The following is an 11,684-nucleotide window of genomic DNA, read 5'->3' on the forward strand; positions in this document are numbered from 1 at the left end:
CAGCCATCGACGCCGCAGGTTTGAAAGAGATTAGATGTAGGAACCGTCGCTACACGTGGAGCAATGAGCGCCAAAACCCCACACTTGTTAGCATAGACAAATTCTTTTGCAACCTTGCCTGGGAGTGCAACTTCCCCTCGGCATCACTGCATGCGGCATCGACGGCCACCTCCGACCACTGCCCGTTGGTCCTCACAGACACCGCCGCCACTCCCCGCCCCGCAACTTTGAAATTTGAAAGTTTCTGGCCCAAGCTCCCGCGGTTCCACGACAAGGTTGAAAGGGCTTGGAGCAGGTCGTTACAGTCTACATGCGCCTTCAGTAGGCTAAACACGAAGTTAAGGCGCACTGCACGGGACCTCAAGATTTGGAGCAAGGCTTTTCTCAGCGATGCAAAGCTACAATTCCATATAGCGGCTGAGTTGGTCTTACGGCTAGACGTAGCACAAGAGAACCGCCGCCTCTCCGACGCGGAGCACAACCTTAGAAAGCTCCTAAAGCTACGCTTGTGAGGCCTCGCCGCTGTCGAGCGCGCGCGCACGCGTCAGGCATCAAGACTCACATGGATGCGCCTTGGCGACGCAGGAACAAGATTCTTCCACGCCAAAATGAGTGCAAGGAGAAGAAAGAATTTCATCCACACCTTAGATATAGGGACCGGCATAGCCACCACACACGAGCACAAGGAGGAGATCATCTACCAGCACTTCCACGATAGCTTAGGAAAGAAGGCCCACCGCACCATTGCCATCAACTGGGACACACTAGACTTGCCATCGGTTGAGGGAAGAGGCCTGGATAACCCCTTCACAGAGGAAGAAGTGTGGGAAGCGATCAGGGCAGCACCTTCAGAAAAGGCGCCGAGACCGGACGGCTTCACGGGGACCTTTTTCAAAGCATGCTGGCCCCTGATCAAGGCGGACGTCATGGAGGTTTTCAATCAATTCTACCATTTGGCGGGAGGAGATTTCGCCAAGTTCAACACTGCCAACATAGTTCTCGTGCCAAAAAAAGAATGCGCCTCACAGGTGCACGACTTCAGGCCGATTAGCTTGATCCACTCGACCGCCAAACTTATAGCAAAGGTCCTCTCCAGACGGCTAGCTACGGTCATTGACACCATCATCTCGCCGGCACAGTCTGCCTTCTTGTGCTCCAAATCCACGCAAGATAGCTACCTATACGTTCAAAACATAGTTAGATCTCTCCAGCGAAGGAAGACCCCGGCGCTGCTGCTCAAGTTAGATATCGCCAAAGCTTTCGACAACGTCTCCTGGGAGTACCTGATTGAGCTTCTGCAGCAGCTAGGCTTCCCGGCGCGATGGCGGGACTGGATTGCGCTACTCCTAAGCACTACGTCATCCTCGGTCATGTTGAATGGAACGGCGGGTCGGCCAATCTGGCACATGCGGGGGCTGCGGCAAGGAGACCCGCTGTCCCCCCTCCTATTCATCATCGCCATTGACACCATGCATAGGCTACTCCTAAGAGCTACTGAGATGAATTTACTACAACCACTGTCGGGTAGAGATATCTCGCTTCGTCTTAGCCTCTATGCGGACGATGCTGTCATTTTCGCAAACCCAAACCGGGACGATATGGACATGCTACTCCACATTCTTAGGGACTTCATACATGCCACAGGGCTGCATATAAACCCGGCGAAGTCAATCGTATCCGCTATACACTGTGACGTCATAGACTTGGATGACGTGCTCACAAGCTCCGGAGGGGAGAGAGTAGGTTTCCCGGTAAAATACCTAGGCCTACCGCTCACCCTGGCTAGGATCCGTTTGGTCCACCTTTAGTTCATCCTCGATAGGATTAGGGCCAGATTAGCAGGATGGAAGGGGCGGCTTCTTAACATGGCAGGACGGCGGGTGCTGGTTCGCAGCGTCCTAACAGCGCTCCCAACCTTTGCCCTCTCCGTTTTAAGAGCGCCAAAGAAATTCCTAGACGAAATAGACAAGTTTCGACGCTGTTTCCTATGGGCGCAAGATGAAGAGTTGAGCGGAGGCAAATGCAAAGTTAGCTGGCTAGTAGCATGCTAACCCATCGATAATGGCGGATTAGGAGTACTGGACATGAACCGCTACTGCAGAGCTCTTCGGCTACGATGGCTATGGTTGTCCTGGACGTGCCCGGATTGGCCATGGAACGACATGCAGCTACCATGTGATGAGAGCGACAAAGCACTTTTTAGCGCCTCCACCTCAGTTAACTTAGGCGACGGGGCAACAACCTCCTTCTGGAATTGCTCCTGGACCGGATTCGGGACTTTGAAGACAGCATACCCACACATTTTCAAACACTCTAGAAGAAAGAATAGGTCAGTAAAAGAGGCGCTTGAGAACAACACCTGGATAGCGGACCTTGCACACGGAGATACAACACACATCTGGCACGATGTGATTAGCTTGCACAGGTGGCTGCAAGCTATGCATGTGCAACTGCTCGAACACACTCCAGACACCATCAAATGGAGACATGAAGCATCAGGGGTTTATTCGGCAAGTTCAGCATATCAAGCCCAATTCCTAGGCAATACAAGATCGGAAATTAGGAAGACCATATGGGATACTTGGGCACCGCCTCGCCTAAAAATCTTCGCTTGGTTGGTAGTTAAGCACAGGCTGTGATGCAACGACAGATTACAAAGGAGAGGATGGCCAAATGGGTACTTCTGTCAGTTATGTCTCACAAGCCTAGAATCAGTGATGCACCTGTTCTGGGAATGCCCAATGGCGATAGCAACATGGACGCAGGCGGGGTCTCGCACCGGATGTGCCTCGCTGAGCCCAAACATATGGAGCAGCAGCACCACGCCACAAGAAATTCTTTCACATATGATAACCAAGTCAAGACCGGAGCACAAAAAAGGGGTGAGGACAATGACCATCCTGATTCTTTCAGAAATTTGAAAAGAACGAAACTACTGCATATTCAGAAACAAAACAGCACGGCTTGCAAATATAACCACCTCCATCACAAGGTCCGTCGAGCTATGGAGGCAGGCAGGGGCAGTTTTCTTATAGCACCCATTTGGGGATCCACCGTGAGGAGTTTCTTTTTCTCGCATAGGGGGCTGGCCTTGGTCCATGTTTTCTGTATTTTATTTTTATCCTTGATCCCAGGATCACCCATCATACAATGTATTTCTCGCCTTGCTACCTACTTCGTAATATATGCCAGCCATCAGCTGGGACTTTAAAAAAAACCTATAAAAACTGAATTATCATAATTCAAGTGGTTCCAAATAGGACCTAAGTCTTATATTGAACTCTAGTCTTTGTTGTTTTCGTTCTTCTCCGTTTGTATCCGGGAGAATCTTTGAAATTTTGTTGTTTGATTAATAAAGTGTCGATGTTTAAAAAAAAAGAGAGAGAAACCGCGGGCCTCCCCGAGTATTCCGTGGGCAGCATTCGCGACTCGCAAGTTACCACGAACGACATGGGCGGCTCAGAATGTCGACATGGACGAATCCGGTACCCTTGACCCACACGCCCCCCGACCGCGCGGGTTTTTAATAATCTGGTTTTATCTGGGGTAAAGTAGATTGTGAGTTTTTAATAATCTATCAATCTAGTTTTTATAATCTACTCCCTCCGTCCTAAAATTATTGTCTTAGGTTTGTTTAGAAATGGATGTATCTAAATACTAAAACGTGACTAGATACATTCATATCTAGACAAATCTAAGAGAAGAATTTTAGGACGGAGAAAGTACAACATAACCTGTTTTATTTGGAGACGATATAGATTATAAAAGTTGAATTCTCATAGTATGAGCGATTTCAAACAGGGTTTAAATTGTGAGTTTTTAATAATCTGTCCATCTAGTTTTACAATATACAACAAAAATATGTCATGTTTGAAGACAATATAGATTATAAAACTGAATTATCATAATTCAAATGGTTCACCATGACCTCAGTCTTGTATTGAACTCTAATGGTCTTTGTTGTTTTCGTTCTTCTCCGTTTGTATCCGGGAGAATCTTTGAAATTTTGTTGCTTGATTAATAAAGTGTTAATGTTTAAAAAAAAGAAGAAAAAAGAGAGAGAAACCAGCAGAGAGCAAACCGCGGGCCTCTCCGAGTATTCCGTGGGCAGCATTCGCGAGTCGCAAGTTACCACGAACGACATGGGCGGCTCAGAATGTCGACATGGACGAATACGATACCCTTTGACCCACACGTCCCCCGACCGCGCGTGCTCGCCGCCCGATTGGCCGGCGGGTATAAAATGGTGGAGCGCATCGCCTGAGCCGCACGCCGCCGCGCACCGTCTTTCCAACCAACCGAGCAGTAGTCAACTGAACGGCAGCCAACAAAGCGTCCCAGCCGGTCGCTGAGAGGCGGCGCCGCCGCGGGGACGGGCGTTCCGGGAAGAGCAGGAACGATGCAGTCGCTGCAGGACAAGGCGTCGGAGTGGAGCGGCGTGGCGGCGGCCGACGCATTCGCCATCGACGAGGTCAACGTCTTCGAGGCGCTCGGCGGCACCCCGCAGCCCTTCGTCGACCTCTCCACCAACTTCTACACCAGGTCCGCGCCCGATCTGTCCCTCCCGCCTCCTCTGATCTGGGTTCCCCCCCTTCTCCGATTTTTTTCGTCTGACCTGCTGGCCGTGGTTGGATCGACGGAACAGGGTTTACGAGGACGAGGAGGAGTGGTTCCGGGAGATATTCTCGGGGTCCAAGAAGGAGGACGCGATCCAGAACCAGTACGAGTTCTTGGTGCAGCGGATGGGCGGCCCGCCGCTATTCTCCCAGAGGAGAGGTAACTTGATTGAATCGGCGTCTCTTAACCTTTTTGAATTGGTGCTCTTCTCCCAATTGGTTCCTTGTAGCCCCGAGATATCCATGTTTCCAGGTGCCCAGTTGCCATTGAAGCTGGTGCTTATGTTGAAATTAGTGTTTCAGTTAAAATGCTTACTTGTTGCCACGTGTGGAAATGGAACGATCGTATTTAAAAACTGAAATTGACTTACAAGTTCACTCTTAAATCTAAAATTTTGGGAAAACCAATCAGTTTGTAGAATTGTGAAACTCGGCTCCTGTTTAATTACATTTCAGACCATGCTTCTGCAGAACCATTAAGCTTTTCTTGACAGCACAGCATATTATCATTGTTTTGTTGGATTGTTCCTTTCCTTTCACCCTAGTTATCAGGCAGCACTGTTGGGTGTTTAATGCCTGGGACTACATAGAGATGATTTACAGCTCTGTTCGTCTGTAAGTTAATTGTTTTCTGGATAAATTATTTATCAGATGTGCATGGATTAGAATTACACTCTGTTATGTCAGGAGACTAGTTTTTCTTTTACTAAAATGGATTAGAATTACACAGATGGACTATATTGGTGCCAAAGGGTGCTGGAAGGATTCCTACAGGGAATTACATTTGATCAAATCATGAAAGCCGAAAAAAGTATATTGAGAGCTAGGATTAGGGTCTGACAGCGGAATTATGTAGCAATTACAGCACGGCATCCGAATTGGAGACCAAGGTCCCTAATCCAGTGATGCATGCCTGAACCCAGAGATGAGCCTTATTTTCAGTGATAGTCAAAAAACTTTGAACTGAATTTCTCTGACGTTGAAAGATTCTCCTAGTTCGCTCCTTCTGAAATTCCCAAATCACTAAATCGATCATCTGGGTTTATCTGTGGCTTACTTTTTCATATTTGAATCTAGCAACAACACTTTCTTAATTAATACTATAAGTTGCATACTTATAGTTCTCAGTCAAGGCATGTGCTCTCTAGTACTTGTGTAGTGAGTAGTTACTAGGCCTTATAGGTTCCATATCGCCATTTGCTACGTCTAGGTGATCTAAGCAAAGTTGTTTGAAAAATCAAACATTTGTCCTATTGTTATGTGCCCAATTATTTTGCTCATTTATTGTTGAATCGTTTTGGGTGCGGTAAAGCATAAATGCTATGCTTTTCATTGTCACTGGGTATTACACATTTATACCCTTTTCATAATTTGTGTTATTCTTGCAATCATGGAAATTAATAGTAACACGAACCCTCCTTGAGTTACCCAGAAATTGCAATTCATATGTTTCGGATCTCAATTACTTGTTGACCTAACACTATCACTCTGTCTGATTCTTGTAGGGCATCCTGCCTTGATAGGACGACATCGGCCATTCCCAGTTACCCACCGAGCTGCGGAGAGATGGCTACACCACATGCAGCAAGCTCTGGAGACCACCCAAAGCATAAATCCAGATACAAAAACCAAAATGATGAATTTTTTCAGGTCTGTGTTATGACTGAACTAGTGAAATCTGCACCAAGCATTCGGCAGCATATCAACCAAGAGGCTAAGATATTGTCATTTGTTATCTTTTCCAGGCACACTGCATACTTCCTTGTCGCCGGTAATGAGATGACAAGGCAAACCCAAAGTGTACCTCCCTGCAAGCATGCAACGAACAAACCAGCTGAGTAACTCTAGCTTAACCGGTTGAATAACGATTTCAGCTCCAGTGTTCCTATACGATTCCCGTAATCCCATGTGCAATGGGATCAAGATTGTTTTGCATTATAGGAAACAACGTGCATGATGAGCAGAGAGCATATCAAAATTGGTAAATTGTGTACTTGATCGTACTCCCTCTTCTCTATTGTTTTGAGCTTGAGGGTACAAGTTAACTGCTCATGCATTAAGGGAGCACAGCTATGGTGTATTGGTGCCGAACTGCTCATGCTATTCTATCCAGTGCTCTTAGTAGCATTTTGTTTTACAAGGAAAATGGGAGTTTTATTCCATGATGATAGGATTAAAATTAAGTGGCAGCAGGTCCTCAATACACGGAGGTCCCCTATGCAACCATAGAGCAGTAGCTAATTCTGTATGACTATAATTTGCCAATTTATATGCAACCATACAGCAGTAGCTAATTCTGTATGACTATAATTTGCCAATTTATCTGCAATCCTATTTTGAACACGATGTATCTTCTGAGGAACAAACTCCCAGTCTCCATCTATGCTTTAATCTCGGCGACAAGATGCCCGTATGCCGATCGTGAGAGAACATCATTAGACAGAATTGAAAGCACCATGCCTCTAGCGCTTCATTGCAATTGGAGATTACTTGAGAAGCTGCAAAGATGATAGAACCATCACCATGCCAGCAGCTGCAGCTCCACCATGAACTGAGTATGATCCATCCACTGAGACGGCCATCCACCCGGCCGGCGGAGGAGGCCACGGTGTAGGCGTCAGCTCCCTCGACTTCGAAATGACCGGATTAGGAGCCATAGTAGTCAACTTAACCTTCAGGATTTCTTCTGTTGAGTAGTTTGCGCGAGTTGCAGAGATTTGAAATAACTATCCAGAAAATCCACCGTAGTCTGGAGGGGCGGTATTTGCTTACCATGAACCACATCATTCGGCAACTGCCAAATCCGCCAAATGAGCATGATAATTCTGGCTTGAACATTTACCGAACAAACAGCAAGCACATGTAATAACCACTCCTTCACATTATGAATAAGAAGGTTGTTAGGTGGTAGTGGTCAATTTACTCTCACAGCATCCCAGATAATTCTTGCATGATCACATGTTACAAGTGCATGGAAGCTCGGAAATGCAATTCGGCTCCCGGGAGCATATGCTCCCGAGGCAAAAAAAAGAGAAGAAGCTTGAAATGGAAAAAAAATCAAGACAAAATTTATTTGTGTACTTTGTCACATCCAAATGTTGCCTGCAAATTTGGAGGCAAAAAGGTAAAACATTTTTGCTTGTGCAAAAAAAAAAAAAAAACAAATTGAACACCAAAATTTATCCCAAAATGTCACCTTAAATTTATTTTTTTACTGACGAAACACCGCTGCTCCTTATCGCACGAAAATTGTCATGCATGTTTGCGACACTAATACAATCATCTATAAAAAATTTCATATTTTTTTAGCGTTACTGTTCACCCAGGAGCATATGCTCCGGGGAGCCAAAACACCGCTCCCAAGGAAGCTCTCCTTTCCACATAATGGGCATGTATCACGTGAAGATAAGTGACGGTATTTTTTGTACTCATTTGCCCCAGCTGCTGCTTTTCACGATGTCACTCGCATCTTTAGAGCATGACATGTACAATGGTTGATAAGGTAGCCTTATCTTAAGTCTTGCATGTAATTTAGAGATATTGCAGCTTTCCAAATCAAATTCCACAACGAATGCTCACCATTAGGATGAATGCTAGATGCGCCGCTAGCAAATAACTCTTCATGTGATTCTGTAGCTACTTTGTATGCACCTTTAACCGTAAACGACCAAATTTCTCCGGGCACCAAACTAAGAAATCACTTCTGTTTTGCAGGGATGTTCGTATTTTCAGAATCTCGACGATATCCATCTTCCAAAAGTATTGCTCAAGTCCCTTGAACATTCCAAGATCCATGTTCATTAATAAAGTCTGACACTTTATTAAAACGACATGTCCCTTGGGGTGTGATGGGGCCAAAATCTCGGCCACGATGGATCAAAGGGTCTCTCCTTGCCCGGATAGACAAGCCGTCCCCTACCCTCGCGATGATGCCTTTCTTCACAAACTTGAGGTCGTAAGGCATCAGGTCGTAAGCGATGCCTTTCCATGCTGTCAAGGAGTTGCATGAGAAGACCGTGTCCCAAATATTTCAATTAGGATAGTACCTTGCCCGAAGAAGCCTAGGCTCTTTGTAGCATTTAATCATGACATTTTAACCCACCATATTATTTTTCCTTGAAATAGAAGAAACTTATCTTGATACGCTTATTAAGCAGTAGAACTTCATCAATGATTTTTGCTGGCTTCTTCTCTTGAGTTTTACCGAAATAGACTCATGTCTACTACACAACTTTATTCTTATAGACTATGTTGGACCTCCAAGCTCAGAGATTTATAGGACAATAGCAATTGTTTCTCAAGTGGATGACCTAAGGTTTATCAATCCGTGAGAGGTGTAGGATGAAGATGATCTCTTTCAAACAACCCTGTAATCAAATACAAACAATCTCTTGTGTTCCCAACACACTCAATACAATGACAAATTGTATAGGTGCACTAGTTCGGCGAAGCGATGGTGATACAAGTGTAGTATGGATAGTAGATATAGGATTTTGTAATCTAAAAATATAAAAACAATAATGTAAAAGTGTAAAACAACGAACAAAACATGGTATAATTGCTTGTTAATAAGGTCTAGGGTTCATACTTTCACTAGTGCAATCTAGGTAACATAGTAGAATCATATGATCCTCCCTCAACGTGCAACAAAGAATCACTTCAAAGTTCCTATCTAGCGGAGAACAATAAGATAAAATTGGTGTAGGTAGTAGAACCACCTCAAAGTTATTCTTTCTGATTAATATTTTGAGATATTCCTATAAATGTCACAAACAACCCTAGAGTCCATACTAGAATAACACGCATGATATATATCAATCAACCCAAATGTCACACATATACTTCAATGTGACCTCCAGTATCCTTCGGTAAATTATTTGACATGCATCAAACAATTTCAGACCTATCATATTCAATCCAACACAAAGAACTTCAAGGAGCACCCCAAGATTTCTATCGGAGAACATAATATGAGAATGTGCAATCAACTCCTATGCATAGACCCCCAAGGTCATCGGAATCCGCAAGTTGATGCCATAACATATATCAAGTGAATCACTTGAATATCCCAATGTCACGACGGGTATCCGCGTGCAAGACATACATCAAGTGTTCTCAAACCAAAATATTCAATCCAACATAAGGAGATCTTAAAGGGAAAGATTCAATTCATCACAACAAGCTAGCAAGGGAATAACATCATACGATCTAACTAGATTAACAAGGCCCGTGATACATCAAGATCGTGCCATCTCAAGAACATGAGAGAGAGAGATTGAACACATAGCTACTAGTACATACCCTCTGCCTCGAGGGTGAACTATTCCCTGCTCGCCATGGCCTTCGTCGGGATGATAAAGATGGCCATCGGAGATGGTTTCCCCTCTTCAGCAGGGTACTGGAAAGGCCCCATATGGGTTTTTCGTTGATACAGAGAGTTGCGGTGGTGGAATGGAAGCTCTCTCTTTATTTTTGGGGTTTCTGGTATATATAGGATTTTTCAGTGTTGGAATCATGCCAAATGGAGCCACGTCGGCCCCACAAGTCATCAAGGCGCGACCTGGGGGTGTGTTTGCTTGTGCCTCACAGGTGGCTCCCCTCACGTGGTTCTTCGCTCCAATATTGCTTATTTTATTTAGAAAAAATATAAAAAAGTTTTGGGTGATTCCGAGAACTTTCATTTTCTGCAAAAAACAACACCATGGTAATTCTGCTGAAAGCAGCATTAGTCCGGGTCAGTTCTAAATAAATCATATAAAGTGCATCAAAACAATATAAACGTATTGCAAACATAGACAAACATGACATGAATACTTCATAAATTATCGATACGTTGCAGACGTATCAGCATCCCCAAGCTTAATTCCTACTCGTCCTCGAGTAGGTAAATGATAAAAGAAATAATTTATGAGGTGTGAATGCTACCATAGTGAATAGCTTCGATCATTGATAATTTGAGTCACTTTTTCTAGCATCATAACCATCAACTTTTTCATAAAAATTATCATGGTTGAGTAGCAATCAATTCACACGTCATGGTTCAAACAATGCATTCTCTTGAAACTCAACATCTTATGTTCTTAGTCATCAAACAATTTCAATGCATCATCAAGTCTAAGTAAGAGCTCCACATACTTAATTATCATATAGTCCTCTATGATTTCTAATACTCAAAGCATATTTTTAGAACAAATAACATCCATCGAACACAGAGAAAGATATGGGCTTAATGTTTGGCCTCCCAACATATTTATCATAAAGATAATTGTCAACAATAATGAATCATGATCAAATATATTTGAGTGGATCTATGTGTTTGTATCTTTTCCCACCACATGGTGCTTGCCAACTAATAGATTGAGGTTGGAATAGGAAGTTGACTCAAATAAAAAGTAAGTAACAAGAAAGTAAATAGATTGTCCCTTCGCAAAGAGAATCAGGGATTTGCAGATGTGCTAGAGCTCATTGTTTAAAACAGAGATGAATATATTTTGGGTGGTGTGCCTTTCGTGTCAACGTTACGGCAAGAGTTTTCAACATCTTCCATGCTAATCACATTAGTGACGGTTCCCAAACAGAACTGAAATTTTAATCCCCTCCACAATTCAAACACATTCTATGGCTAGCTGTATCCATGGGTGCCCTCTAAATAATCATCTTTCTAGGGGGGGGGGTTCTTGTTTATTTATTTTTGTGTTATGCAGGACTATGAATCCTTTTTATCGGCCTCTCTCGTTCAATAAAAAGTGAATAAACACTCATCTTGAGAATAACTCACTTAACATGGAAGATAATGACTGCCCCTTCGCTCCATGAGCGGCACGCACACACAAAATGGATGTTTATTTGAAGATTTAGAGGTGGCACATGCAAATTTACTGGGAATGGCAGTGAAATACCACATATAGGTAGGTATGGTCGACTCTCATGGAAGAAACTCAGTTCAAGGATTTGGATGCACAAGTAGTATCTCTACTTAGTAAAAAAATTGGCTAACAAAAGGTTCTAAACAAGCACCACATGCTGGAGGATCCATAGCAATATAACTTCAATACAAATATACCCAAT

At 43.9% G+C, this 11,684-nt stretch overlaps 1 protein-coding gene across 1 annotated transcript; it reads left to right on the plus strand.

Annotated features, from left to right (window-relative positions):
• The first annotated feature begins 4,158 nt into the window (after nucleotides 1-4,158).
• LOC123407670 (two-on-two hemoglobin-3) lies at nucleotides 4,159-6,920 on the plus strand. The gene is made up of 4 exons (XM_045100855.1): nucleotides 4,159-4,542; nucleotides 4,646-4,776; nucleotides 6,122-6,266; nucleotides 6,362-6,920. Exons 1-4 carry the CDS (start codon nucleotides 4,400-4,402, stop codon nucleotides 6,456-6,458), a joined length of 516 nt encoding a protein of 171 aa, XP_044956790.1. The 5' UTR covers nucleotides 4,159-4,399; the 3' UTR covers nucleotides 6,459-6,920.
• The last annotated feature ends 4,764 nt before the right edge of the window (nucleotides 6,921-11,684 follow it).

Source organism: Hordeum vulgare, chromosome 7H, assembly GCF_904849725.1.
Source record: "Hordeum vulgare subsp. vulgare chromosome 7H, MorexV3_pseudomolecules_assembly, whole genome shotgun sequence".
Lineage (NCBI taxonomy): Eukaryota > Viridiplantae > Streptophyta > Magnoliopsida > Poales > Poaceae > Hordeum > Hordeum vulgare.